General features: G+C 40.7%; 1 protein-coding gene across 10 annotated transcripts in view; it reads left to right on the forward strand.

Moving 5' to 3' along the window:
- Nucleotides 1–26,609, forward strand: part of LOC137638420 (uncharacterized) — a 547,169-nt gene that overhangs the window by 325,694 nt on the left and 194,866 nt on the right. For 9 of the 10 annotated variants that reach the window (XM_068370479.1, XM_068370478.1, XM_068370472.1 and 6 more), the window contains 2 exons: nucleotides 10,028–10,176; nucleotides 24,353–24,418. In XM_068370479.1, coding sequence (XP_068226580.1) covers nucleotides 10,028–10,176; nucleotides 24,353–24,418 — 215 coding nt within the window. The remainder of the gene's footprint in view (nucleotides 1–10,027; nucleotides 10,177–24,352; nucleotides 24,419–26,609) is intronic. The other variant, XM_068370475.1, reaches the window with a different exon arrangement.

Below are 26,609 nucleotides of genomic sequence, written 5' to 3' on the forward strand. Positions count from 1 at the left end.
AACAAGTTCATCGTGAACAACAAATTCAAGATGCTAACTCTTCAGCACATCAGAGCCCTACTGCCCCAAAAGGCATTCACAGTCTCGATAGACTTGGCGGATGCCTACTGGCACATTCCAATGAATCGCCAGGCCTCCTCCTACCTAGGATTCAGGCTTCAAAGAAGGAAATACGCCTTCAGAGCCATGCCCTTTGGGCTCAACATAGCTCCAAGGATCTTCACAAAGCTCGCAGAAACGATCGTCCAACAGCTACGCCTTCAAAGCGTCCATGTGATGGCTTACCTGGACGATTGGCTGGTATGGGCTGCATCCTCAGAAGAATGCTTGCAAGCTTCAAGAAAAGTGACCCAGTTCCTGGAACATCTGGGTTTCAAAATCAACACCAAGAAGTCTCGACTTTCTCCAGCTCAGAAGTTTCAATGGCTAGGAATCCATTGGAACCTTCAGTCACACAGTCTTTTCATCCCTCCGAAGAAAAGGAAGGAAATAGCGGGAACTGTCAAGAGACTCCTAAAATCCAAACGGATTTCAAGACGTCAACAGGAGCAGGTGCTCGGGTCCCTCCAGTTCGCTTCAGTGACAGACCCAGTGCTACGAGCACAGCTAAAGAATGCATCGGAAGTCTGGAGAAGATACGCATCCATTGCTCGAAGAGATCTCAAGAGACCTCTGCTAACCAGGCTTCGTTCACTCTTAAAGCCATGATCGGAGGCAAAGAACTTGAAGAGATCAGTTCCCCTTCAACCACCACCTCCGTCGGTCGTTATCCACACGGATGCATCGCTAGAAGGATGGGGGGGGGGTCACTCCCCTCAACGACAAGTTCAAGGAACATGGTCTCCCCTATTCAAGACGTTCCACATCAACTTCTTGGAGACCATGGCGGTCCTTCTTTCTCTGAAAAGGCTGTCTGCACGACCCTCGTCCCACATCCGTCTAACTCTGGACAGCGCCGTTGTGGTCAGATGTCTCAACCGTCGGGGCTCAAGATCGCCCCAACTCAACCAAGTGTTACTGCCCATCTTCCGCCTTGCGGACAAGAAGAGATGGCACCTCTCAGCAGTTCACCTTCAAGGATTTCGCAACGTGACGGTGGATGTTCTATCAAAGACAACCCCGATAGAATCAGAATGGTCCCTAGACGAAGACTCATTCTCCTTCATCTCTCGCCAAGTCCCGGAACTGCAGATCGACCTCTTCGCGACGAGCGACAACAAACAACTTCCTTGTTACGTGACCCCTTACGAGAACCCAGAGCGGAAGCAGTGGACGCCATGTCCCTCGATTGGAACAGATGGTCTAAGATTTACCTGTTCCCTCCACCCAACCTTCTGCTGAAAGTCCTCACCAAGCTGAGAACCTTCCAAGGCACAGCAGCCCTAGTGGCACTAAGTGGCCCTGGAGCAACTGGTTCCCTCTAATCCTGGAGTTATAACCCAAGATAATTCCCCTGCCAGACCCAGTTCTATCTCAACAAGCTCAGAAGTCGACTGTCTTCGTTTCATCAAGGAAAACCAGAGACCTACAGCTCATGATTTTCTCTCCCTAGCCGTTAAGAAGAGGTTTGGGATCTCAAAGAAAAGTTTGGACTTCCTAGAGGAATACAAAACTAAATCTACCAGAAGGCAATACGAGTCTTCCTGGAAGAAATGGGTGTCCTTCGTCAAGGCTAAAAATCCTACGGAAATCTCTATAGATTTTTGTTTGTCCTTCTTTATTCACCTTCATGGACAGGGCTTGACAGCCAACACGATTGCTACCTGCAAATCGGCCCTGACAAGACCACTACTCTATGCCTTCCCGATCGACCTGTCCGACGACATCTTTAACAAGTTGCCAAAGGCATGTGCTAGACTCCGTCCTGCACCTCCTCCGAAACTTATCTCTTGGTCTCTCAACAAAGTGCTCCAGTTTGCCTCAAGTCTGGACAACGAGTCTTGCCCTCTGAAAGATTTGACTCAAAAGGTGATTTTCCTTTTTGCTCTCACCTCGGGAGCCCGAGTCAGTGAGATTGTGGCTTTATCAAGAGAAGAGGGCCAGATACAGTTTGCTGAGACAGGCGAACTTACCGTCTTTCCTGACCCAACGTTTCTCGCCAAGAACGAGCTTCCCACCAAAAGGTGGGGCCCCTGGAGAATCTGCCCCCTGAAGGAAGATGTCTCTCTATGCCCAGTGGAGAGTCTAAAGGTCTATCTTCGAAGAACTTCAGACTTTGGCGGAGGACAGCTCTTTAAAGGATAAACATCAGGGTCTGATTTGTCACTCAAACAACTAAGAGCGAAGATCACCTACTTTATTCGCAGAGCGGATCCTGACAGTACACCTGCAGGTCATGATCCCAGGAAAGTCGCCTCTTCCCTGAATTTCTTCCAGACGATGGACTTTTAGAGTCTTCGTTCTTTGACGGGCTGGAAATCATCAAAAGTGTTTTTCAAACACTACGCAAAGCAGGTGCAACAGTTGGGACGCCATGTGGTGGCAGCAGGTAGTGTGCTAAAACCTGCTGCTTAGTACTGCGTAGAACAGTGAGTTATTTGGGACTCTAACTCCACGGGTGCCTTTGTTGACCTTAGTGCGAAACGTAGTGAATTTAAGTGCCACCTAGTGACGCTAAAGACTGTTCTTCTACAAGGTGAAGTAACATAGACTGTAACACGTGTGCCACATGTTTTAACATGAAGTGTACAGTGATACCTCTACATACGATCTTAATTCGTTCCAGAAACTACAGTACTTCGTATGTTAAAACTATCGTATGTTGGAGCAAATATTCCCATAAGAATACATGGTAATTGATTAAATTTGTTCCTCAGCCTAAAAACCTATAATAAATCCTTAATAAATGGCTACACATTATTACACGTGACATTAATACAATGCCTGTATAATAAATACATATTACAAACCAAAAAAAGAATACATAATAATGAAATAATAAATAAAAAACGGGTTGTAATGTAACACTTTACCTTAGCGACAGGCCAGCGCAGGTGTAGGGACTTCTACGCGGGAGGAGACGGAAGATACGCGAGGAGGTAGGGACGGTGACTTTGTACGATAACGTGTACACTAACTTACACTAACTTACACTACTATGTGAACTTTAACTTAACTTAGCTTATTTTTTTTTTCATTTTAATAATTTTAAATTTTTTTTTACATTTTTCCTTTTCTTATTTTTAATTTTCATCACTTTCACTTGATTCGGTCTTCCTTTTCTATGCTTTGTATGGCTTTTGAGGATTTTTCTAAAATGCGTTAAGCAAACATCATCGAACTGCGCAACAACACGGCAAACCTGAAGTTTCTGTGGGTGATGCTTGTCGATGAAATCAACAACTTGTTGATGATATGCCAACATCTGTTTTATTTCCGCCGTACCTAAGATTTCGCCTACCTCCTCGATCTCCTCCGACTCACTCAACTGCGCTTGGAACTCATCATGCTGCATGGCTTGCAGCTCCTTGAGTTCCTCGGGGGTGAGCTCTTCGTGATGCTCATCGACGAGTTCGGTGATGTCATCTTCATCCACCTCCAGACCCATGGACTTGCCAAGGGATACAATCTCTTCGACGTCTTCCTCGGCGGCTAGCACAGGTTCATTCTCGGGGCCAAAACCTTCAAAATCTTTGGGAGCAACAGCATCAGGCCAAAGCTTCTTCCAAGCTGAATTCAGGGTCGGACGAGTTACTCCCTCCCAAGCCTGATCAATGATCTTCAAGCAGTGCACGATATTGAAGTGGCTCCTCCAAAATTCACGCAAAGTTAAGTTGGTGCTTTGCGTGACATTAAAGCACTGCTTAAATAAGTGCTTGGTGAACAGCTTCTTAAAATTAGAGATGACTTGCTGGTCCATGGGCTGGAGGATAGGGGTGGTATTCGGTGGAAGATACAACACCTTAATGAATTTGTATTCGTCGATGATATCATCTTCGAGTCCGGGGGGGTGAGCGGGTGCATTGTCCAAACAAAGCAAGCACTTCAAAGGCAAATTCCTTTCCTGAAGATACTTCTTGACAGCAGGGCCGAAAACTACGTTTACCCATTCCACAAAGATATGCCTAGTAACCCAAGCCTTAGAATTAGAAGGCCATAGAACATGTAGCAGGTCTTTATTAATTCTATGTGCTTTAAATGCCCTAGGATTTTCGGAATGGTAAACTAACAGAGGCTTAATTTTGCAGTCCCCGCTGGCGTTGGCACAAAGCGCAAGAGTCAACCGATCCTTCGTTGGCTTATGTCCAGGCATTTTCTTCTCTTCAGCGGTAATGTACGTTCGACTAGGCATCTTTTTCCAAAACAGACCGGTTTCATCACAGTTGAAAACCTGCTGCTCTATGTAACCTTCCTCCGCCACAATGCTTTCGAACTTTTCAACAAACTTTTCAACAAAGTCTTTAGCAGCCTTAGTGTCCGAACTCGAAGCTTCTCCATGACGAACAACTGAATGAATCTCGGTTCGTTTCCTAAATTTCTCGAACCAACCTCGAGACGCCTTGAATTCCTCCGTCGTAGGATCGGCTGAACTCTCCCCCGCGTCACCCCGAGAGCGCGCCGCCTTCAAGTCACTGTAGATAGCGCTGGAGTTCTCACAAATGATCGTTTCCGTGATCGTATCGCCAACAATCTCCTTGTCTTTGATCCATATTAACAAAAGTCGTTCCATCTCTTCAAGGGTAGGGCTACGACGTTTAGAAATAATCGTGATCCCCTTCGAAGGTTTCACTGATTTAATGGTTGACTTCTGTTTTATGATTGTCGAGATCGTCGACATATTCCGTCCATATTGTTTAGCGAGATCGCTAACACGTACACCTTGCTCATGCTTTTCTATGATTTCCTGCTTTAATTCTGATGAAAGCATAGACTTCCTCTTTTTCTCACCACTGCTACTACATCCTGAACCGAAACTAAGCTTTTTAAGACCCATGATTACGGAACACAGAAAACAACTCGTGAAAAGGCAAGATAAAAAACTGTTAAAACTGAGCGAATAGAGGACAACCACACGATGCGCACGCGATGAGAGGACTGATCAAGGTGACGCTCGATTGGCGTCCCTCCGATGTGCTGCTGTCTAGCGGCGTCAACAACAAACTACGCTGCACGCTTTCGAGAAAATTCCACGGGTAAGCGTATTGTTTACGTCGTATGTTGGAGCAACACTTCGTATGTTGAGACAGAAATTTGGTCGAATTTTACTTTGTATGTTGGAAAATTCGTATGTTGGGACAATCGTATGTAGAGGTTCCACTATATATATATATAAGACTTTCTAGAAAGACTTTATAGTTCCTCTGGAACTTATGTGTGTAATGGCAAGTTATCCTTTTCAGATTCCACACCCACTTCTTTTGATGTCTTTAGTCTATGTTTTTAATTGCATTGCTTATTGTAAAGTTTTTTTACCTATTTGATGCTAATCCTGTTTTAATGAATAAAAGAGTATTAGGTTACCCTGTGCGTCTCATTTCGCCCTCTTTTCTCATGAAATAAAATACTGTTACAGACTTTTATTACCCTTTGTTTTGATATTTTATGAATAATTTATAAATTTGTTCTCTTGATGCATGCTCATCTACATAAAGGTAACTTGTTCCAACACGAGTATACTTACCTTCTCTATCTGGCCCTGGGACCGGCAGGTATCTCCGAGACTAGGTGAGTTCCTCTCTCAAGCAACTTCAAGATGTTCCCTCTGTCCATTTAGGACTTCCCTGCCAGGGGGGCAGGAAGCAGTAACATGGTATATGCTTATCTGAGGTGGCATGTGACGGATATGCCATAGGTCTCTGTGGTCATCAGACCAAAGGAATATTGTTTAGAAGTCGAAAGGCACTAAAAAAAAGGGGAAAAATCCACGATACATTAATTCTCTGGTACACTTCCATCAGGACGACATGGTTTGAGCCCAAAAAACGGATTTTGAGCGAAGCGAAAAATCTATTATTTGGGTGAGATAGCCATGTCGTCCTGATGGACCCGCCCTTGTTCTCTATTTGCCTTGACAGGCTCCTCCCAATCTTATTGTATCATGGAGGCTGGCATAAACGCCGAAAGGAATGACAATGGCGCACTCCCGCGGCGTCTTCCAAGATGGCGGCCAACATGGCGACCAGATGTTGACGTCGCCGAGTACCAAAACAGTAACGGAGGAGGAGAACTTTGTAACGGCTCCTCCCATAACTTGCCACTATTCCCCCTCGAAGCATAAACGCTATGTGGGGTGCAGATAGCTATGTGGCGTGTCAAGCATACGTCCCCTGTTATTATACGATATCCTAAAGGGACACCTTATGGGTACTCGCGCCAGAAGTTAGAATTCTGTGAAACCTTTAGTTTAATTCTCTGGGAATATCTACTGTAGTAATATATACCCTTAGGAAGCTACTGAAGGAATCTTCCATCAGAACAACATGGCTATCTCACCCAAAAATAGATTTTTCGCTTCGCTCCAAATCCGTTAATAGATATTTAGCTAAATTTAGTGCATGGTGCAAATTATGGGGTATGAAGTAGATTCCTAACAAAACTCAAAGTATGATTGTAAGTAGGTCAAGGACAGTGGCTCCTCAACATCCGGTTCTCAGCATTGATAATGTTTCTTTAACTTTGTATGACTAATTTAAAATTTTAGGTGTGATTCTTGACAGCAGATTTACTTTTGAGAAACACTTTAGGTCTGTGTCTTCTTCAATTGCACAAAAAATGGCTTTTTGAGAAAGTCTTTTAGGAGTTTTGGTGATCAATCTATTCTGAAGAAGTGTTTTAATTCATTCATTCTACCTTGTTTCGAGTATTGTTCTCCTGTCTGGTCTTCAGCTGCTGATTCTCTTCTTAATTTGTTGGACAGGAACTTACGGTCTATTGAATTTCCTATTCCTGATCTAGATATTAATCTCTGGCACCATCATTTAATTAGTTCATTATGCATGTTGCATAAGATTTTTCATAATTCTGATTCTGACCATCATTTACATTCCATTCAGATCTTCCTGGACAATTCCATCCTGTTTGTTATACTAGGCATGCAGTTAATTCTAATAGTCAGGCCTTCTCCATCATGAGGCTCAATACTACACAGTATTCCAGAAGTTTTATTCCAGCTGTGGCCAAATTGTGGAATGATCTTCCTAATCTGGTAGTTGAATCAGTAGAACATCAAAAGTTCAAACTTGCAGCAAATGTTTTTATGTTGAATAGACTGATCTAAGTTTTTTGTATAGTCTATATAAGAATTATTTGTTTTAATGTTAATGTTTTTAAAAATATTTTATTTTAATTTTTATTTACTTTTTATATCGTTTATTTGTTTCCTTTCCTCAATGGGCTATTTTTCCTTGTTGGAGCCCTTGGGCTTATAGCATCTTGCTTTTTCAACTAGGGTTGTAGCTTGGCTAGTAATGATAATAGTAATAATGGTGCTCCAGGTAGACACATGGAAATGTTAGATGACATTTACTGAGAAGTGCCTGGAGGAATTGACTCACAGGGCCATAGACACATTTTTGCTGGACCTGTAGTAGCTATACAGCAGGTGGTATAATTGCATCGGCTCCTTTCACAGGACTTTTTAGCTTCTGATTGAGGATTGAGGTTATGTGTTAGACTGGGATGAGAGGAAGATCGAGTGGCCCTTTTCCTCTATTGGTGCACAGCATCAGAAACCCTGTCAGGTGGAATAATTTATTTTGTATGGAAGCCCTACTTTACGGGTAGCTTTTCTATTACATGGTATAGAAGTGGCATTTCAAACACTCCTTATGCAGGAGAGTGTTTTTTAACCAGGCAATACCATTTTTATATACAGTATGTGGCTTATGGGTGGAAACAGGAAAATCCATTTGTGTGCATATGCCTTGTTGTTATGACAGATTATCTGCTCCGCATCCTTTTTTGTGCGGTCTATGGACTCTGTGGTATGAGGTGAAAAGAAACCTTAGCTCTGCATTACTTAAAGGGTCCAAGTTCATGGCAACCTGGGATAAGTTTCCAGCCAGTTGAGAGGGGCCTTCCTTCCCTCTAATGATAAGTCTCCTATGTAAAGGATAAAGATTTGTATTTGTACCAGAACAAATGACAAATTGGGAGATAATTGAGTCTATTACTCATACTTTCCCATCATCACCAACCCCTTAAAATGTCTCAGCTGTAATCAATTTGATTACTCAGTGAGCAAGCAGAGGGGCAGGGCTTCCCCACTCTTGACCAGGTAATTACCAGGCACTTGTTTACACCTCTTTATAAAAGTTTCAACTGCTGTGTTCTCCACCTTCACCATTATCTCCCTTATTTAAAAGACAAAGATTTTTATAATTAGGAAAATTATGAATTACCTTTAAATTTGTCGTATATGTGTAGGACAAATATTTTTTTTTAAAGTGATTTATATTTTACTAACTATACAAACCTAAGTCCTTCAAGTTGCACTGCTTGTCCCAATCACTGCACAAGTAAGTTGGAGTGAGGCTTGCTCCACTGGCGTCACCCGCCAGTGGAGCAAGCTTACCCTCCACCCGCTAGCAACTATGTTTACCTCTTTAGAAGTTCAAACGGAGGTTTTAGCTTTGCTGAAATCATACTAATGTTAAAGGAGTCAGGTTTGTATACTTATGGAAATACAAATTACCTTCGAAATTTTTCTACTTTTTTCCTCTTTCTTTTTTTGTGTGTGTGTTTCAGGTAGATGTTTTACATGCTACCTTCTTTGTGGTATGGTAAAAATTTGCAAAACGTATTTATGAAGAGGATATGTATGAAACTTTCACATAGAATAACAGAAAAATGCATGCTCCTCATTAATTTTCTGGGGAGTATTGAGAATTAATTTTGATACCATGAGAGATGACAAGCATTACTTTCTGAGAGAGTTGTCAATCACAATATTTAGGATATATTTCTAAAGAACTTGTGATATGCTTATGTTTAATAATATAGAGTATAGTACTAACCTACTCTATCCATGGTTCTGATTTTTGAGTTATGGTTAGAAATTATCACCTTACTATAAAACTAAGACAGCTTTTAATAAGATTCTTTGTACAAGGTTGTTTGCCGGACTGGTGTTTGAGTCCTGCTCTAACTTGTTAGATCCTTTAGTCTCTGCAACCTTACCATCCTTGTGAGCTAAGGTTTTGGGGTTTTGTGGAGCCTATAGGTCTACCTGCTGAGTTATTAGCAGACATTGCCTAGCCCTCCCTTGTCCTTGCTTGGATGGAGAGGGGTCTTGGGCACTGATCATATGTATATATGGTCAGTCTCTAGGGCATTGTCCTGCTTGCTAGGGCAATGTCACTGTCCCTCGCCTCTGCCGTTCATGAGCAGCCTTTAAACAGAGATTCATGAAAGCCTTACAGAGCTATGATATCATTTTAAGAAAATCACAATATGTTCTTAATTTCATCATCACTGACTGGACAGTCCCCTTAAGCATTAAGTAAACCAATAGGTGGCAATAAAATATAGGCAATGTTGTTGAAGCAGCCTGTGGTTTTGTAGTTCAAGCATATCTTACAGAAGAAATATTTGATTTGCTACTTTCATTATAAATGATAGCCAATTTTAAGTTTTTGTTACTGCATAATGATAGATTCATACACTTTTTCAATAACCTTGACTACAATAAATGTGAGCTCAACCATGTTTTAAAAATCTCAATGTATTAGAATAAATTTAGATTAAAAAAGTTCTTCCTGGGCCCAGGTTTCCATTGGCAACCTCGACACAGGCTGAACACTTTTAATCTAAATTTAATCCACAAAGATTTATAAAACATATTAGAGCTATGATGGTTGCTGATTGCAGCCCAGTAACCAAAGTAACTTTCTATTTTACTCTCAGTCCTAACCTGTTTGTATCTACCCGTAACTGGCAAATTTTGATTTCATTCAGTTACCACATATTAGTGAGCAACCTGTGGAGTGCAAAGTTTTATGAATAAGATGCTTGTGTTCTTGTGCTAAAAAGTCAGTAAATAATTTGTTGAGATTTTATAGTTATATGTGTTTCTACTTTCTTCCATCAGGTATAAAAAGATAATGGAATGTGAAGACCCTATCCGAGAAGGAAACAAGTGGGTATACTTTGAGATAATGAAGAGTCTCCTGGAAGGTGATTCTATATTCAAACACAAATCAAATTCAACACCAATCCCTATAGCACAGTTCAAAATAGGTATGGTTTCTCTAAACTTCCTTTTTTTAAATTGATACAGTAATTTTGTTGTATCTTGTAGCTCCTTTTTTAAATTGATATTTTTGTTGTATCTGGTAGCTCCTCCACTTATCAGTTCTCGGCTTTGAATTTGTTTACCAACTACATTATTATTGTGGTTTATTTCCCTACCTAGCACCGTTAGAAGTAATACATTTACCAAATTAATCTCATAAGTTGAATGTGTAAAGTACCACTTATTTTAGTACCAAAATGGCAATATATTGAATTACTATTGGCTCTGGGATATCTTGAATATCCAAATGTAGACCATATTTTATGGTTTTTGGCACTTACGTATATGAACAGGTCAGACTTATAAAGTATAAAATGAGGAATTACCTACATTTTGAAACCTTGGAGTTTAAATGATCATAAATTATAGATTTAGAACTTTGTTACTTGTTCTATAGTCTAAATTTGATCTTTTCCAGCTAGTTTTGGACCCTCTCCTAATCAGTCATCACCACTCATACAGTATTGTAGTCCATCATTACCTAATATTATTATTATTATTATTATTATTATTATAATTGTTATTATTATTATAATTATCATTATTATCATTATTAAGGAAAATATTTTAATTCAAACTGAATTTTGCTTAAAAGAGGTTATATTTTAAGTGACTGGAAATCCACCCACTCCATTTATGTATTTTAACTTTTTGTATAAAAAAAAATACAGATACGTTATTAAGGGGTGCACCGGTGCCATGAGGCCCTATTATGATGTATGGGCATTCAGATAATATGGATGAAGAAATTTTCTTTAAATTTACGCATAAGATTATTCAGCCTAGGCTGAAAGCACCTAAGGCAAAAGCTCAAAATTTTAAAATGTAAACATATAGTATGCTTATTCTAAAGAGACTAGAGAGAAAGATTGATGAAACGCTGAGAGATGAACAAGCAGGATTTAGGAAAGGTAGAAGTTGTACTGACCAATTTTTTATTTTGAGATGTACAGCAATGTGTAAAATATAGAAATCAACTTTTGATGGTATTTGTGGATTATGAAAAAGCCTTTGATAGTGTGCACCTGCCAATTTTGAGAAGACTCCTGTGTTGTTATGGAATTCCTCTTAAATATGGGAATTTGAAAGTCTGTTCATGAGCATAGCAAGTGCAAAGTTAATGTTAGTAGAGTCCTATCAAATGAATTTCTCGTGAATAGCAGAGCACTCCAAGGGAATGTGTTGTCACCTATGTTGTTTATCGTCCTCATGGATTTTATGTGTAGACTAACAATCGGAGATGCTGGAGAAGAATTGGACTGGATTTGTTATAGTGAGTCAGCAGAGAGTATGCTGATGATGATGTCTTTATTAGCAGAACACTTGAGGATTTGCTATACTTGCTTACCAGAATGCATGAAATATCACATGAGGTTGGGCTCAAGATAAATAGAAGAAAGACAGAGATGATGAGAATGGAGTATGCAATGGAAGATGAAACATTGTAAGGAGAAAGGATTAATGAGGTAGAATCCTTCAAGTATTAAGGAACTATGATCTCCAATACAGGGTCTTTGGAATTAGAGTTTAGTGAAAGATTGAAAAAGCCAATCAGACTATAGCTAGGTTAAGTAAAATTTGGAAATCAAATCGTCTGAAATTACATATAAATATCAGGCTATTTATCAGTTTAGTGAAATCAGTGTTACTATATGAACATGAGTCATGGTATGACAATGAAACAATCTCCTACAGATTTTGTAGATTTGAGAGCAAATCCCTCAGAAGGATATTGGAAGTTGAATGGCAGGATAGGATTAGAAATGACACTATAAAAGAGATTATTCGAGTGCCATATGTGAATGAAATCATGATGAGGGGTAGATGGAGATGGTTTGGGCATGCTCTTCTCACTCCCCAAGAGAGATTATTTCACCAAACATTTAACTGGGCTCCACAAGGTACTAGAACAGTTGGAAGACCCAGGCCTACATGGCTGAGAACTATGAAGGGTGAAGTAGGAGATGATGAATGGAGAAGTATTGAATTAAAAGCTCAAGGTAGAGACGACTAGCGAAATTTAGCCAAGGCCCTTTGTGTTAATAGGCGTAAGAGGAGATAACGATGAAGTCTTTGTGATTTTTATATGGAAATTGGCAATTTTAATTTTTAATGATTTGATTTAAATGAACGAAAGATGCTGACATATATATTGCACTCACAAGCCTTTAAATTTCAACATATATATAACGAGCACCCCAACATACAAATATTTTGAGATACGAGCAAGTCGCCGAGCAAATTTTTTTATTGAAATACGAGCACAAACTTGAGATATGAGCACGCTTACAGATGTTGATGCTAGGTGTCTTAGCACTTGGGAGCTCTCGAAGCCCGCACAGCTTGTTCATTTCGCGTGATCTCTGACTGCTGTATGCATCTCCTAGCATTTTCCATGTTGTTTGCATTATTTACGTGATTTTAACGTATATTTTTGGGCTCAGGCCATGTTGTCATGATGGAAGTTTCTTTAAAGTAGCTTCCTAGGGTATATTTAAACTACAGTGATATTCCCAGAGAATTTTACCTTAAGGTACCCAGAATTCTAACTCCTGGAGCGAATATCCCTAATTTACTCTTATAGGGATACATACATACATATACCAAGGCACTTCCCCCAATTTTGGGGGGTAGCCGACATCAACAAATGAAACAAAACAAAAAGGGGACCTCTACTCTCTACGTTCCTCCCAGCCTGACAAGGGACTCAACCGAGTTCAGCTGGTACTGCTAGGGATATCGCATAATATCAGAGGACGTATTCTTGACACTCCACATAGCTATCTTCACCCCGAATAGCGTTAACGCTTCGAGAGGGAAAAAGTGGCAAGAAACGAAACGGGGGCCGTTATTAATATACCTCTTCTCCCTGTTTTGAGTCTGTATATGATGTCATCAATGGCGCCATGTTTATTCCTTATATCGTAGCTCTATCGCTTGGTGATTCCCTTGTGATCTCTCGTAATCTTGGATATTAATCGTCATTATGATGCTTTCTCCAGCCTCTTCTGCCTCTGGAAAGTTGAGTATTATCTTTAACTTTGTATAAATGTAAGCTCTTGTTGTTTTGAATCAAAATCAAAAGTGATATTAACGTATACAAGAGCTGTTGCCTACCGGAGGCGTCATGGACGCTGTCACTCACTATGCATAAGTCATTTAGTTAGCCAGAGCGACTTTCCCCGGTCTTATGCTTTAATGCTTTAATAAATTTAGCTATTTAGCCTTCCTACTGGGAATTTGTTATATTATGACGATAGTATTTATCAGTTTCGGCGATTTAGGTAACCGATCCTCGGTTACGGTAGGCTTAGTAGCCTAGCCGTTTGCTTTTAGTACTTTCATGCATGATACAATAGATTCTCCTAGTGTCCTAGTGGGTCGTGCCTCGAGTTTTCATTCAGGCAAGACTAGCCTAGGGTGTTCTGTCCCATCCCTTAGCCGCAGATAACAGGTTTTGGGATTCGGTCAGAACCTCAGAGTATATAGTCTTGTGCCGGCAGGTTGAATAGTCATTCCCCTGCCGGCTAGGCTGCCGGCATAGGACACTAGTCCTCCCTAGGCTGCACTTGAAGTGGTTGTATAATGCCGCAACCTTCTCCCTGTGGCCTAGAAGACTAGTCCTGTGCTCGCAGACCCTAGGCTGAAGAATAGACATTCTTCTGCCGCCTAGGATGGCACCAGCTATGGAACTCTGTTTCTCCTTTGTTGAGAGGAGGCTGCACTACTGCCGTCCCCTTAACTGTATTGGCAGACCCTAGGCTGGAGAATAGAGATTCTCCTGCCGCCTAGGATTGCGCCGATACTGAAACAGAGTTTCTTAAGGGTGTGGTAGGACTGGCAACCTTGCCGGCTCCTTCCACACCTCATACTGGACCCTTTTCCCTTCTTCCTCTGTCCTTTAGTGATGGCCTAGCCATCGTAACTCTTTGGGCCATCGTCCTGCAATCTCACTGATTGCTGGTGGGTTGCAGGGCTGGCCGGACTCCTACTTAACAGCTGTTGTCTGACTCCCTGCGGCTATTTCGGCTGCCGGCGGCCATGACGGTTGCCGGCGGCCATGACGGTTGCAGGCGGCCATGACGGTTGCAGGCGGCCATGACGGTTGCAGGCGGCCATGCCGGCTGCCGGCGGCTAGGACAACTGCCGGCAGCCATGTCGCCTGCCGGCGGCCATGTTTCTAAACTGCCGGCGGCTATACAGGCTGCTGGCAGCCATATCATTTGCCGGCGGCAATGACGGCTGCCGGCGGCTGGCGGCAGGCGGCAGCCATGATGGCGGCTGGTGGGAAGTCTCTTCTGTCACCAAGGTTCTTTAGTCCTTCCTTGGACTGCCGGCCACAAGTGCTGTTGCCGAGGTACTAGCCTGGCCGGTGGTATGCTGGCCGGACCAGCACAGACAGGTACTGACTAGCCCGGCGGTTGGCTGACTGTAGCCTGATGGCCATGTGCTGGCTGGACCTTGCCGGCGATGGTACTGGTGGTTGGATGGAAGCCTGAATGATAAATTCTCCCCTTCCATTTGAACCTTCTTTCTGGGGAAAGGCAGTAAATTAGATATTTACATCCTTATTTAGTGTATACATGCTCAGTAATAAGGCAGTCCTTCACTCCATGCTTTCTCTCTCTCTTTTAGCTAGCATGCTGGCCAGGCTGTGCCAGCAGGGACTAGCTATGCCGGTTGAATTACAGTATATGTTTATACAGTAGTCAGTGTATTTTCAGTATAGTATATACTGCAGATAGAAAACTATTGTATATATTATACTAGTAGTTATCTTCCAATATTTCTTGGGTATCCTTGCCCAGGTGTTTGCTGAAACCAATCCTATTTTGAAATAATAGAATTTCTTCAATATTCTGATTAGAAATCAGTTTACGTTTTACCTTACAATATTAAATAAATTAAAGGGCTGGTGGTAGTACACTTTCTATTCTTAAAGGTTAGAACCCTTACCTTTGAGCTTCCCTGATCAGGAAACTCTATGGTTTTAATATTGGAAGGGAAGGCCTCAGCAAATGGGCTGGGTAAGATACACAAATATATGTCTTTTATATTTCCTAGTCCAGTCGGCATCATGCCGGCTGGACCGTGCCGCCAGATGCTAGCCATACTGGCAGCACACTGGCTGAACTACAATATATAATTATACAGTAGTCGGTATTTTGCAATATAGTATATACTGCAAACAGAAAACTATAGTATGATTATACAGTAGTTATTTTCTAACATATCTTGGGTACCCTTGTGCAGGCTTCTGCTGAGACCGATCCTATATGGAAAAAATAGAATTCCTTCAATACTCTGATTAGAAGTCAGTTATCCTTACCCCACAGTGTTAAATATTAAAAGGGGCAGTGACAATGTACACTTTTTTCTACCACTAGGGGTTATAACCCTTTCGTTCGAGTTGTGTTGATAAAGGAAACTCCTTGTAGTTAATACTGAGAGGAGGTAACAGCAATTGCTTGCAAGGGATACACAAGTATGTGTCTCCCACTATCCCTTTCTAGCTTACTATCCTAAGCTATTTTAGTTAAAAGATGACTTTTACATATTGCTTATCAGTGAGATAATCAATTGTATACTCATTCGTTTTTCCTTTCTTTCCAGGAGGAACCTCAGATGACATGTGTTGCAGTCTCTGCAATATTAAGAGTGGCTACTTTTATGGTCATAATACATGCAGGTTTCATGCCCCCTGCTATATTATTTCCGAATCCCTGCAATATTGGGACCCCCAAGTTTGCAATATATGTCGGACCTTAGTGTCCAAGGGTTTTGATAATCCTAAGTCAATGGAGTGTAGGGATGCAGCTCGTAAGAAACTACGCAATTGGGTAAGAGGGTTCCAGAAGATCTCTCTTGGACCATACCTACCTAATGATAGGATGTGTAGCTTACTATTCCCGAAAGCAAGTAGGGAAATAGTGGTGCCCCAAGCACGATTCGCATCTCCCTGCGTCCAGATAGACTTTGGGATGGAGGGCAGGAAGCCCCCCCGGGAAGAAATGGACAATGTCCTGTCGGAATTGCCTCTGTCTGTGCCGGCTCTGGAACCGTTAACCTCGATATCTTCACCTTCTACCCCTCTATTAGACTAAATGGACCAATTATTGGCCCATTTTAAGGGTCCAATGGAAAACTTTCGCAAACAAGGCGAAACGGAGGAAGCGAAACGCAAGTTAGAGCTCTGCGAAGCTCCACTTGTCGCTCCCCAAGGGTCATACAAGCGACCCAGAGACCAAGACCTTCCGACATGCTCCAAAGCCAATCCCTGGAGGTATGCGGAGCTTATGCCGATTTTAGATGGCAAACTACATCTCGTAGAAGATGGTGCTGTTCCTTGAGACGAAATCCAGTTTTGGCCAAGCTTTAATGCTTTCCCTAATTGCTTCATTCGACTGAAGCATGAACCAACGTCAGGAAAAGAAACGGAACTGAAGGAGGTCATGATTCTCAACCATGATAAGGCACAGGCTATCTTGTCAAGTAGCATGAGAAAGGCGGGTTACTCGGTGTCGAAAGTGTTCGCACTAAGTAATAGACACCCTACCTTTCTTGCTCCTGCTTCAATAACGTTCCCCTTGACGTGGAAGGCATTTAAATCTGTTGCCAAGGCAGTGGAGGCAGGCAAACTATGTCCTGCACTAGAGGAGTGCAAGCCTCTGTCACTAGCCTTACCCATGCAGAAGGATTGGAAGGAAGTTCACTTAACCTTTTCAGTAGGGAAACTAGACACGGATGTCGCTGGACGACAGTTTAGCGAGAATCTCCCTAAACTTTCTGAGTTTCTCTTGCGCAAGGAACAAGAGACAAAGGAGAGACTTGCAGCCTCCCTATCCCCACAGAACTGCATAGAGTTGTGTTCAGCCCATCAAAGTACCCCAGACATGATCATGGTCTTGGCCAAAATGTATATGGCCATCTTAGTAAAAGACCTATATGCCTTTATGAAGGCTAGGAGAGCCTGTAGGGAGTTCGTGTTTACTGCCGCAACAGTGAAACATGAAACCAGGAAGCTGATATCTTCCATCTAGGGTAGAGACCTCTTACCAAACGAGGTAGTCAAAGAGGTGATTGAGAAAGCCACCACCGAGAATACGGGACTTCTGCAGAAGTGGGACATCTCTTCAAAGAGAAAGTCTTCCACGGATGTGGGTCCCTAACCTAAAAGGAAGACGGAAAATTCTAGAATTTTTCCTCGGGCTGTTCAACAACATCCGACAGTTTTGATTATCGCAGTGCCGCAGGCAGGCTGTCGAAGAGGTAAACCTTTTGATCAGTCGAAGCAAAGAGACGTTTCTGGTAGGAGGGAGGTTCCTTCAGGATCGCTGGACCTTCAATCCTTGGGTCCAAGGCCTAGACAAGATTGGACTAGGATGGAAAATAGACATGCCTCCACCATCATTTCCTCAACTCTTCCTACACCCCAACCCCATTCTAGAAGAGTATACCTTAGAGCTCTAGAGCATATAGGTGGTAAGGAAAGTGTAGTCCATCGAATTCCAGGGAAGGCTGTTTGGTGTTCACAAGAAGGACTCAAGAAAACTCAGAGTCATTCTTGACTTGTTGCCACTCAACAAATTCAAATAAAACAGCAAGTTCAGAATGTTAATCCTTCTGAACATAAGGATCCTATTTGAAAAAGGCGTGTTCACAGTCTTGTTAGACCTGAAAGATGCCTTTTGGCAGCTTCCAGTCAGTCGCCCCCTCTCCTCCTACCTAGGATTCAAGTTACAGAGGATAACGTATGTCCTAAGAAAGATACTTGTCGGACTAAACACAGTCCTAAGTATATTCACGGAATTGTCGGACACAGTCACGCAATAACCAAGCCGAGAAATGGTTCAGGTAACAAAGTACCTGGACGAAAGGCTAGTGCGGGCAGCACCCGAAGTGGCTGGTCTACGAGCATCCAAGGAAGTGTTCCGGTTCCTGGAACATCGGGGATGCAAAATCAGCTTCAAGAAGTCTTGATTCTCTCCAGCTCAAAGGTTTCAATGGTTAAAAAACCATCGAAAACTGAGGTCACATCGGCTCTCCTTTTCCTTAGGGATGTGGAAGGAGATTGCAGGGTCGGTCAAGAGACTATGGTAATCAGTCAGGATTCCAAGATGCTAACAGGAAAGAGTTCTGAACTCTCTCTAGTTCGCAATAGGGACAGACCCAGTGCTAAGAGCACAGCTGAAAGATGCGTTAAGAGTCTGGAGAAGATACGCATCAAACGCTCGAAGAGATCTAAAATGACCGATATCGGTCTTTCCTTGATCGCTTCCCAAACAATGATCAAAAGCCAAAAGCCTATTGAAGACCGTGCCCTTGCAACTACCTCGACTATTGAAGATCATCCGCATGGATGCCTAGCCGGAAGAATGGGGTGTTCACTCCCATCATTGAAAAATCCAAGGGACTTGGTCATTTCCATCCAAAGCCATGGTAGTCCTGTCGTAGTTGGGGAAACACTCTTCACGCAGATCAGACCTCCTCAGGCTGATCTGGGACATCGAAGCAATAATGAGACGTCAGAACCGACAAGGTTTGAGAGCGTCTCATATAGTTTAGGTGACATTAAGCATCCCTTGCCTATAAGGATGGCCCTATCAGCAGTTCATGTACAATCGATCCGCAATGTGACAGCGGATGCTTTACTCAGGCTCAAGCCGATAGAGTTAGAATGGTCCACTGACGCAGACCTATTCTCTCCCAGATGGGAGCAAGTTCCCGAGCTGCAGATCGACCTCTTCGTGACGAGTGTCATCAAGAAACTACCTCGATATGTAGCCCCATACGAGCATTCTCTAGAGGAGATAAAATACACCATGTCTCTAGTATGAAAGGGATGGACTCAGGAATTCCTGTTCATCCCCTCCAATCTCCTGCTGAAAGTCCTCGATATGCTGAGATCCTTCCAGGGAAGGGTAGCTCTGGTGTCTCCCAAATAGCCCAAGAGTAACTGGTTCCCTCTAGTGAAGGAACTGAGGCTGAGGATGGCCATAGTACTGAACCCAGCACTATCACTGAGGGTTCAGAAGTAAATTGCCTTTGATTTATCACAGAGAGCCCAAACCCTTCATTTCATGATTTTCTTGCCCTTGCAGTCAGGAAAAGATTTGGGATCTCAGAAGGCAATATAGAATTCTTAGAAGAATACAAGTCTAAGTCAACTAGAATAAAATATGAGTCATCTTGGAAAAAGTGGGTTGCTTTTGTAAAAACAAAAGGACCGAAAGAAATTTCAATGAACTTCTGTCTGTCCTTCTTTGTCCACCTTCATAATCAAGGTCTGGCAGCCAACACGATAACTACGTGCAAGTCAGTCTTGACTAGACCTCTTCTATATGCCTTTCAAGTGGATCTGGCGAATGAAATCTTTAATAAGATTCCGAAGGCATGTGCAATGCTTAGGCCTGCAGCACCTCCAAAGCCCATCTCATGGTCTTTGGACAAGGTCCTACATTATGCCTCATCTGTGAACAATGAAGATTGTTCCTTCAAGGATCTAACCCAGAAGGTTATTTTTCTGTTCGCTATAGCCTCTGGGGCTAGAGTTAGTGAAATAGTAGCCCTATCTAGAAATGAGGGCCACATTCAGTTCACAGAAGCGGGAGAACTGAATCTCTTTCCTGATCCAACCTTTCTCGCTAAGAACGAGCTACCCACCAAGAGATGGGGTCCCTGGAGAATCTGTCCTCTGAAGGAAGATGTCTCTCTATGTCCTGTAGAGTGTTTAAAGGTCTATCTTCATAGAACTTCAGACTTCAGGGGAGGACAGCTCTTTAAAGGAGAAACCTCAGGATCAAACTTTTCCCTAAAACAACTGAGGGCGAAGCTCACCTACTTTATTCGCAGAGCAGATCCTGGCAGTACACCCGCAGGTCATGATCCAAGGAAAATTGCTTCATCATTGAACTTTTTTCAGTATATGGACTTTGAGTGTCTACGCTCATATACTGGATGGAAATCATCCAGTGTGTTCTACTATGCTAAGCAGGTCCATGAACTGAAGCATTATGTGGTAGCGGCAGGTAGTGTATTAAATCCTGTCGTCTAATTACTGCGATGAAAAGTTAATTGATTGGGACTATCAATTAAAGGGAAAAGGTGTCAACACTTCTAGTGTGATACCCTTGAAGTGAGTGTTACCATGGTGACACTAAGTCTGTTCAAAATCTCAGGTGTGGAATTAGACAGATAACACTTGTGCCGTGTGTACGTAGTACACAGTGTTGATAGGATACAACATTTACAGAAATTGTAAAGGAAAAATTTATTAAAAATTTTTTTCAGTCTTAAAGTGGCACTCATCATTTCTTCCCTTTCAAAAGGGGAAATTAATTTCTGTACGTTGCACGTATAATTCCTTTATCATGTTACATTCGTTTCACTTGTTATTTCAATTAGTCATTTATTAGAAATAAGTGTCTATTAGAATGTAATTGCGTCCTAATTCGCCCGGCAATTTGCATATGAGATGCCAGAGTTCTTTGACTTACTCATGTAAGTAAACCTCATATCATTGTATGCTTACAAACAATGGATATAATAGACACTGATATTGTTCCGACAATATATACAAACCGTGAGACCGTTCGTATACCCAGTGAATACTTATGTTTGTTCATAGAATATATGCTAACCTTGAGGCCCTTTTTCCATCGTCTAGTATGACTCTTCCCTGTAGGGGGCAGGAAGCACTAACATTGTTTATGATTAGTGATAATGACGGATAACGGTAACGTCATTTGTCTCAAATGGTCCAGATGACCATAGAAAAAATTGTCCCAAGGTTAAGGCACAGATATAGTAATGCTCTGGTATGCTTCCATCAGGACAACATGGCTTGAGCCAAAAAAACGGATTTTGAGCGAAGGGAAAAATCTATTTTTGGGTGAGATAGCCATGTCGTCCTGATGGACCCACCCTCCTTTTCTATAGAAAAGGTCTTCGCAGAATCCCTCCCGAAACTATCATATCTGTAGCACCATGCTCAACGCTACAAGGAATGTTCGCCATCTTGGATATGGCACCATCTTGATACTCAATTGTAGTATGGGAAGTAGGGTAACCTTGATAACGGCTCCCCTTCCAAAATTGCCTTTCTTCCCCCTCGAAGCGAAAATGCTATTCGGGGTGAAGATCGCTATGTATCGTATCAAGATATACGTCCCTGATATTATGCGATATCCTTGAGAAAAATTTTAAGGATATTCGCCCCAGGAGTTAGAATTCTGGAGACCTAAAGGTAAATTCTCTGGGAATATCACTGTAGTACATATATCCCTTTGGAAGCTACTATTAGGAACCTTCCATCAGGACGACATGGCTATCTCACCCAAAAATAGATTTTTCGCTTCGCTCAAAATCCGTTTATTATTACATAACCAATACTTGGTAAGATATCTTTCGCCGCAAAAGCTAACCTATAGACAGATGTGTAAATGTGTTAGTGAGCTTGTTATGATCAACGATGGAACGTACTAAACACAGTAATGGTTTTGGTTTTAGTGGCAGGTTTAGCAAAAGCATGATATAAAATAGTCCTTAATTCATTTTGGATTTCTAAGTACTACGCAAAAGCATTTCAAACAAATTTGAAGCAATGGAGGACAACACACTATTCATGGATAACATTGCTAGTAGTGAAAACGAAAGCAACGAAGATGATCCCCATGACGATGTTGTCCTAATGAATTTTTTTAGACACTTTTCAATATTTCAAATGGCACTGTTGATTATGATGGTTTTTAATTTCAATTTTATTAAATAAGGTTTGTTCTTTCCTAACTACTACATAGGTAGAAAAATTAATTAGTTAAAATATGGAACGTCTAGGTTTCAGACAATTAGGCTAGCCTAACGACAAGTTCACACAACAGAGTAGAATGTACTATAGATGAATAAAGATAAAATTACCGCTAAACACACACCTATATTATATTAATTTAACTGTGATAAGAGAGCCAAAAATTATACACAGGAAAGATTAAATACTCAACTTTCCAGAGGATGAAGATGCTGGAGATTGCATTATAGTATTCCTTAAAAATAGTAACAACATCGAGAGCAACGGGGGAGAACACCGTGCTTAATTGGCTACGTTAAAAGGAATAGTTCGCCGTGGTGGTACCGGGAGGGGATCCACCTGGTAACCTTGATAGCGGCTCCCCTTCAAATTCGCCACTCTTCCCCATCAGAGTGAAAACTCTGTTCGGGGTGAAGATTGCCATGTGTCGTATCAAGAAATATGTCCCCTGATATTATGCGATATCCTTAAGAGTTATTTTAAGGATACTCGCGCCAGGAGTTAGATTTCTGGAGACCTGTGGTCAATTCTCTGGGAGTATCACTGTAGCCAAATATCCCTTAGAAAGCTACCTAAAGGAACCTTCCATCAGGATGACATGGCCATCTCACCCAAAAATAGATTTTTCGCTTTGCTCAAAATCCGTTTTTTACTTAAACATTAAACTATATACCGTAATTAAAATTAGCATATTATATGATTTTAAGTCAATCCTTCTAAACTACTAACCTATTAATGAACAATATGCAATTAGATTACCCTAAGGACAACACAACAGAGGTCAAGAAAATAAACATTTTCATAATTCCAAAAGTATATCTTATTTAATGGGCAAACCCTGCCTTTTTTCATCCAAAACTAGTCTTAAAATTTCACCCCTTACATGGAAATATGCAGTATGTTTGAGCAGGAAATCTTTCTCTCACATCCCCCCACTTCTCAGACATCGCCAAACCATCCCCCCATAAAACAAGAAAGAAAACAATTGATATGCTTCACAGTGCGAGGCTTGCAGATACAGAAAATTTCATATTTAAAAGCTATCGACCTCATAATTGGGGAATCGCATAATTCGGTACTGTACTATATATAAAGGTTTTGCCTTCCAAGTTTTTTATTCAATATTCTTATTTGTAAAATATTAAATTGTGTTTTTTATGATTTATTTAGGAGTATCAAGCTTGCAATTTCCTTTGTCCTGTCAGGCCCTGAAATGTAAAATTAGCATAGTTCCCTTTGGTCTTTGTTTGAGGTGCATGAAATTCACTATTTTAGTTTCTGTATCATTCGTCAATCTATTTTTGTTTGTTACTTTGCAATTTCTTGCAAATTAGGTCAAGACTTCAAAATCCTTTCATGAGAGAGAAATACTATACAATACTGTATACAGTAATGTCTTTTATTTCTACTCCGTAAAGTGTTGATGTCTTTTGACCACCCTTTCCATTTATAGTTTCCCAGACTGTAGAATCCTGTACAGTACTTAGTACAAGGTATGCATTTAATTCTTGCTTTCTCCATCATAAGGCTCTATACTACATTGCTGTGACCAAATTGTGAAATAATATTAATAATATTCTAATTAAATCAGCAAAACTTCAGAAGTTTAAATTAGGTGCAAATGCCTTTTTGTTGAAAAGGTTAACATGGTCTCTTTTCATAGTTTATGTATGGTTGATTTATTTCAACATAATTTATTTATCTCCTTATTTCCTTTCCTCACCGGGCTATTTTTCCCTGCTGGAGCCCTTGGGCTTATGGCTTACTTCTTTTCCAAGTATGGTTGTAGCTTAGCAAGTAATGGTAATAATAATATTACTGATCTTTATTTACAGTATTTTATATATGTTTTATTACTCATATGTACTTTGTTATTTTTCTTATTCCCTTTCTTCTCAGGGCTGCTTTTCCTGTTAGTTCCGTATAGCTTGTATTATCCTGCTTTTTCACCAAGTGTTGTAGCCTTGCTGGTATTAATGATGAAAATCAGCCAACTTTGAGATGATGTAGATTATAGCCAACAGTTCTTGTTGGCACGGGCCATTCCCTTAGTCGGCCTGGAAAATATCATATCCTAATACTGAGGACTATAATCCTCAATTACACATTGATAAACAAGTCCAGAATATTATGCAGAGATTTTACATGTGATGAAATTATTGAACCACTTGAAAAATTATAACTTTCATCTTAATTTGAGATTGCATAACATATTTATAAAGTTAGTGATTCATTTAATTACTGTACAAGTAGAATACAAGTAATTTTATGAATTGTATATATTGAAAATTTCCCCTCTCTTTGTTGATTTACAGAAACTGGCGGAAATATGCATGAAGAAAGTGAAGATATTGGAAATGGGAATGAAACAAGAGGTGACAGTAAGCAAAGTCTTAGTTGCTGTATCATTAGTGAGATTTTGAAGCACGAATGTAGTTATTATTTTATCAGTGAATGATATTAAATTTACTACAGTATATTTTATATGATACTTCTTATTAGAATTATTATTTTTTATATAAAAACAAATTGATCTTAATGATTCATATTACATTATATATTGTGTTATCTGTTATTTTAGAGTAATGTCCTTGCATAGTTTATAATTGCATTAGTGTGCAGATTTTTTCTAAAGTAATGTATTGTGCAGTAAAAACTTAGTATTAAGTAGGCTGGCTAAAGTATTTTTAAACTTATGAAATATTCTGATGTTGGATCTTTTTCTGTGGTGCTGAACTTTCCCTTTGCCCACACATAAACTGCACTGATAGGACTGATACATTTTTTTTCTAGATATCAAAGCACACTAAATATAGTGCATATTTATTGCCCACATCACTCACAGTGTGCAGCTTATAGGACTCATAAGTAGTTGATAATAGCTGGTCTTGAGTTGTGACAATTATTTTGAGGGTTGATTTGTTTTTACTCATACAAACCATTCATCTTTTAATATAGGGATGTGTTCAGCAATACTGGAATGTCCATTGAATCGTAAACAAAGTGCTGTACAGTGATACTTAATTATATAAGTTTATTTCGTTCCAGGAGCAAGATCGCAACACAAAATGCTCGTACAGTACTCCAAAAAAAAAAAAAAAAATTTCCCCTAAAAATGAAGGGAATTCCCTTGATGTATTCCACATATTCATAAAAACACATATACACTCATTTTCAAAGTTTTGTAATACTATTTAAAGAAGGAACTATACTGTAACCCTTAACATGAAAAACGAATACAAATTAATTCTCAATAAGAAATGTATATATTGACAAATTAACTCACACTTTACCTTTGAGGAGAGTTGTGGCTGGTGTGTGGGAGATGCGAGAAGAGGAAGAGGAAGGGTGTTACTGATTGGAGGTAGAATCTCATCCATGAGGATTTCCATAAGATATCCAGAATTCATTGTCAGTTGTCATTAACTGAATCACGTAATGTAGGCTTGATGGACATTTGGTCGTCTCTTTTTCACACATTCACATTAAATTTTGACAAGTAAGCTATTTACAGTATAGACAATTATTTTTACCTTTAGTTTATAAGGGTATTAAAATGGGGTAAAAGTCATGTGAAATTGGAGTAAACACTGTTTGGCATATGGAGATTGCTTGACTAATTTTTGCTAGTCTTGTCAATACTTATCCACAAAAAATCTAGACGGAGGGAAATTTTTGCTCCCAGACTAAAGGGATTTTGACGAAGGAAAAATATATTTCTGGGCGAGAGACCTGTGCCGCCCAGTGAAATGCTCCTATAGCATCATTTCTAAGGAATATAACTGCTAAAATATTACCAGAGAAAAAATGCATAGGAATGCTTGGTTGAACTAGCTCGCTCACCTATTGGTGCCGGTATAATCTAGGGCGTAACAGACCAGAGGTCTCGTACCATTTAGATATCTCCTCTTCAAAGTCCCTCAATAGTGAGGTGTGGTTCAACCTCCCCTGCCGCGCAGACTAGTACTACTAACTCTACCCACGCTTGCCCAGCACTCCCTATAGTACCCCTAAGTTTGGGGTCTGATCAGGGGGGGACAACTATGGTGGGTTCACTGGGCGGCACAGGTCTCTCGCCCAGAAATAGATTTTTCCTTCGTCAAAATCCCTTTTCTGGGCTCAACCTGTGCCGGCCAGTGAAATAGTACCAGAGAAACGAACCCAAACTTCAGTAAATATAAGGGAACGAATTAAAATCAACATAACATAACAGTAGTTTAATCAAGAGTTGTAGTAGTAGACGATAGTCTTTTATAACATCAAAAACTGACAGGGTATAATATCATAGGAAGGGATGACAAAATGTAAAAATAAAACTTGAAAACAAAATATGATCTGAGGTCAGAATATCTTAGATAAAACCATATAAAACTGGACATAAAAGAAATATAGTTCGTAGGACAAAATGTAAATATGACAATTAATAATAGAGATAAACAATATCTAAGACATGGGGACACCCATGGGGTGTGATGGAAAAAATTTATTGAGGTTGCTACCGCCCATATGTCATGGACATGGGGGAAAGACTCAGGATTAGCCTGTTTGATAAAATACAAAATCTGTTTTCTG

This window comes from Palaemon carinicauda, chromosome 3 (assembly GCF_036898095.1).
Source record: "Palaemon carinicauda isolate YSFRI2023 chromosome 3, ASM3689809v2, whole genome shotgun sequence".
NCBI classification, from domain to species: domain Eukaryota; kingdom Metazoa; phylum Arthropoda; class Malacostraca; order Decapoda; family Palaemonidae; genus Palaemon; species Palaemon carinicauda.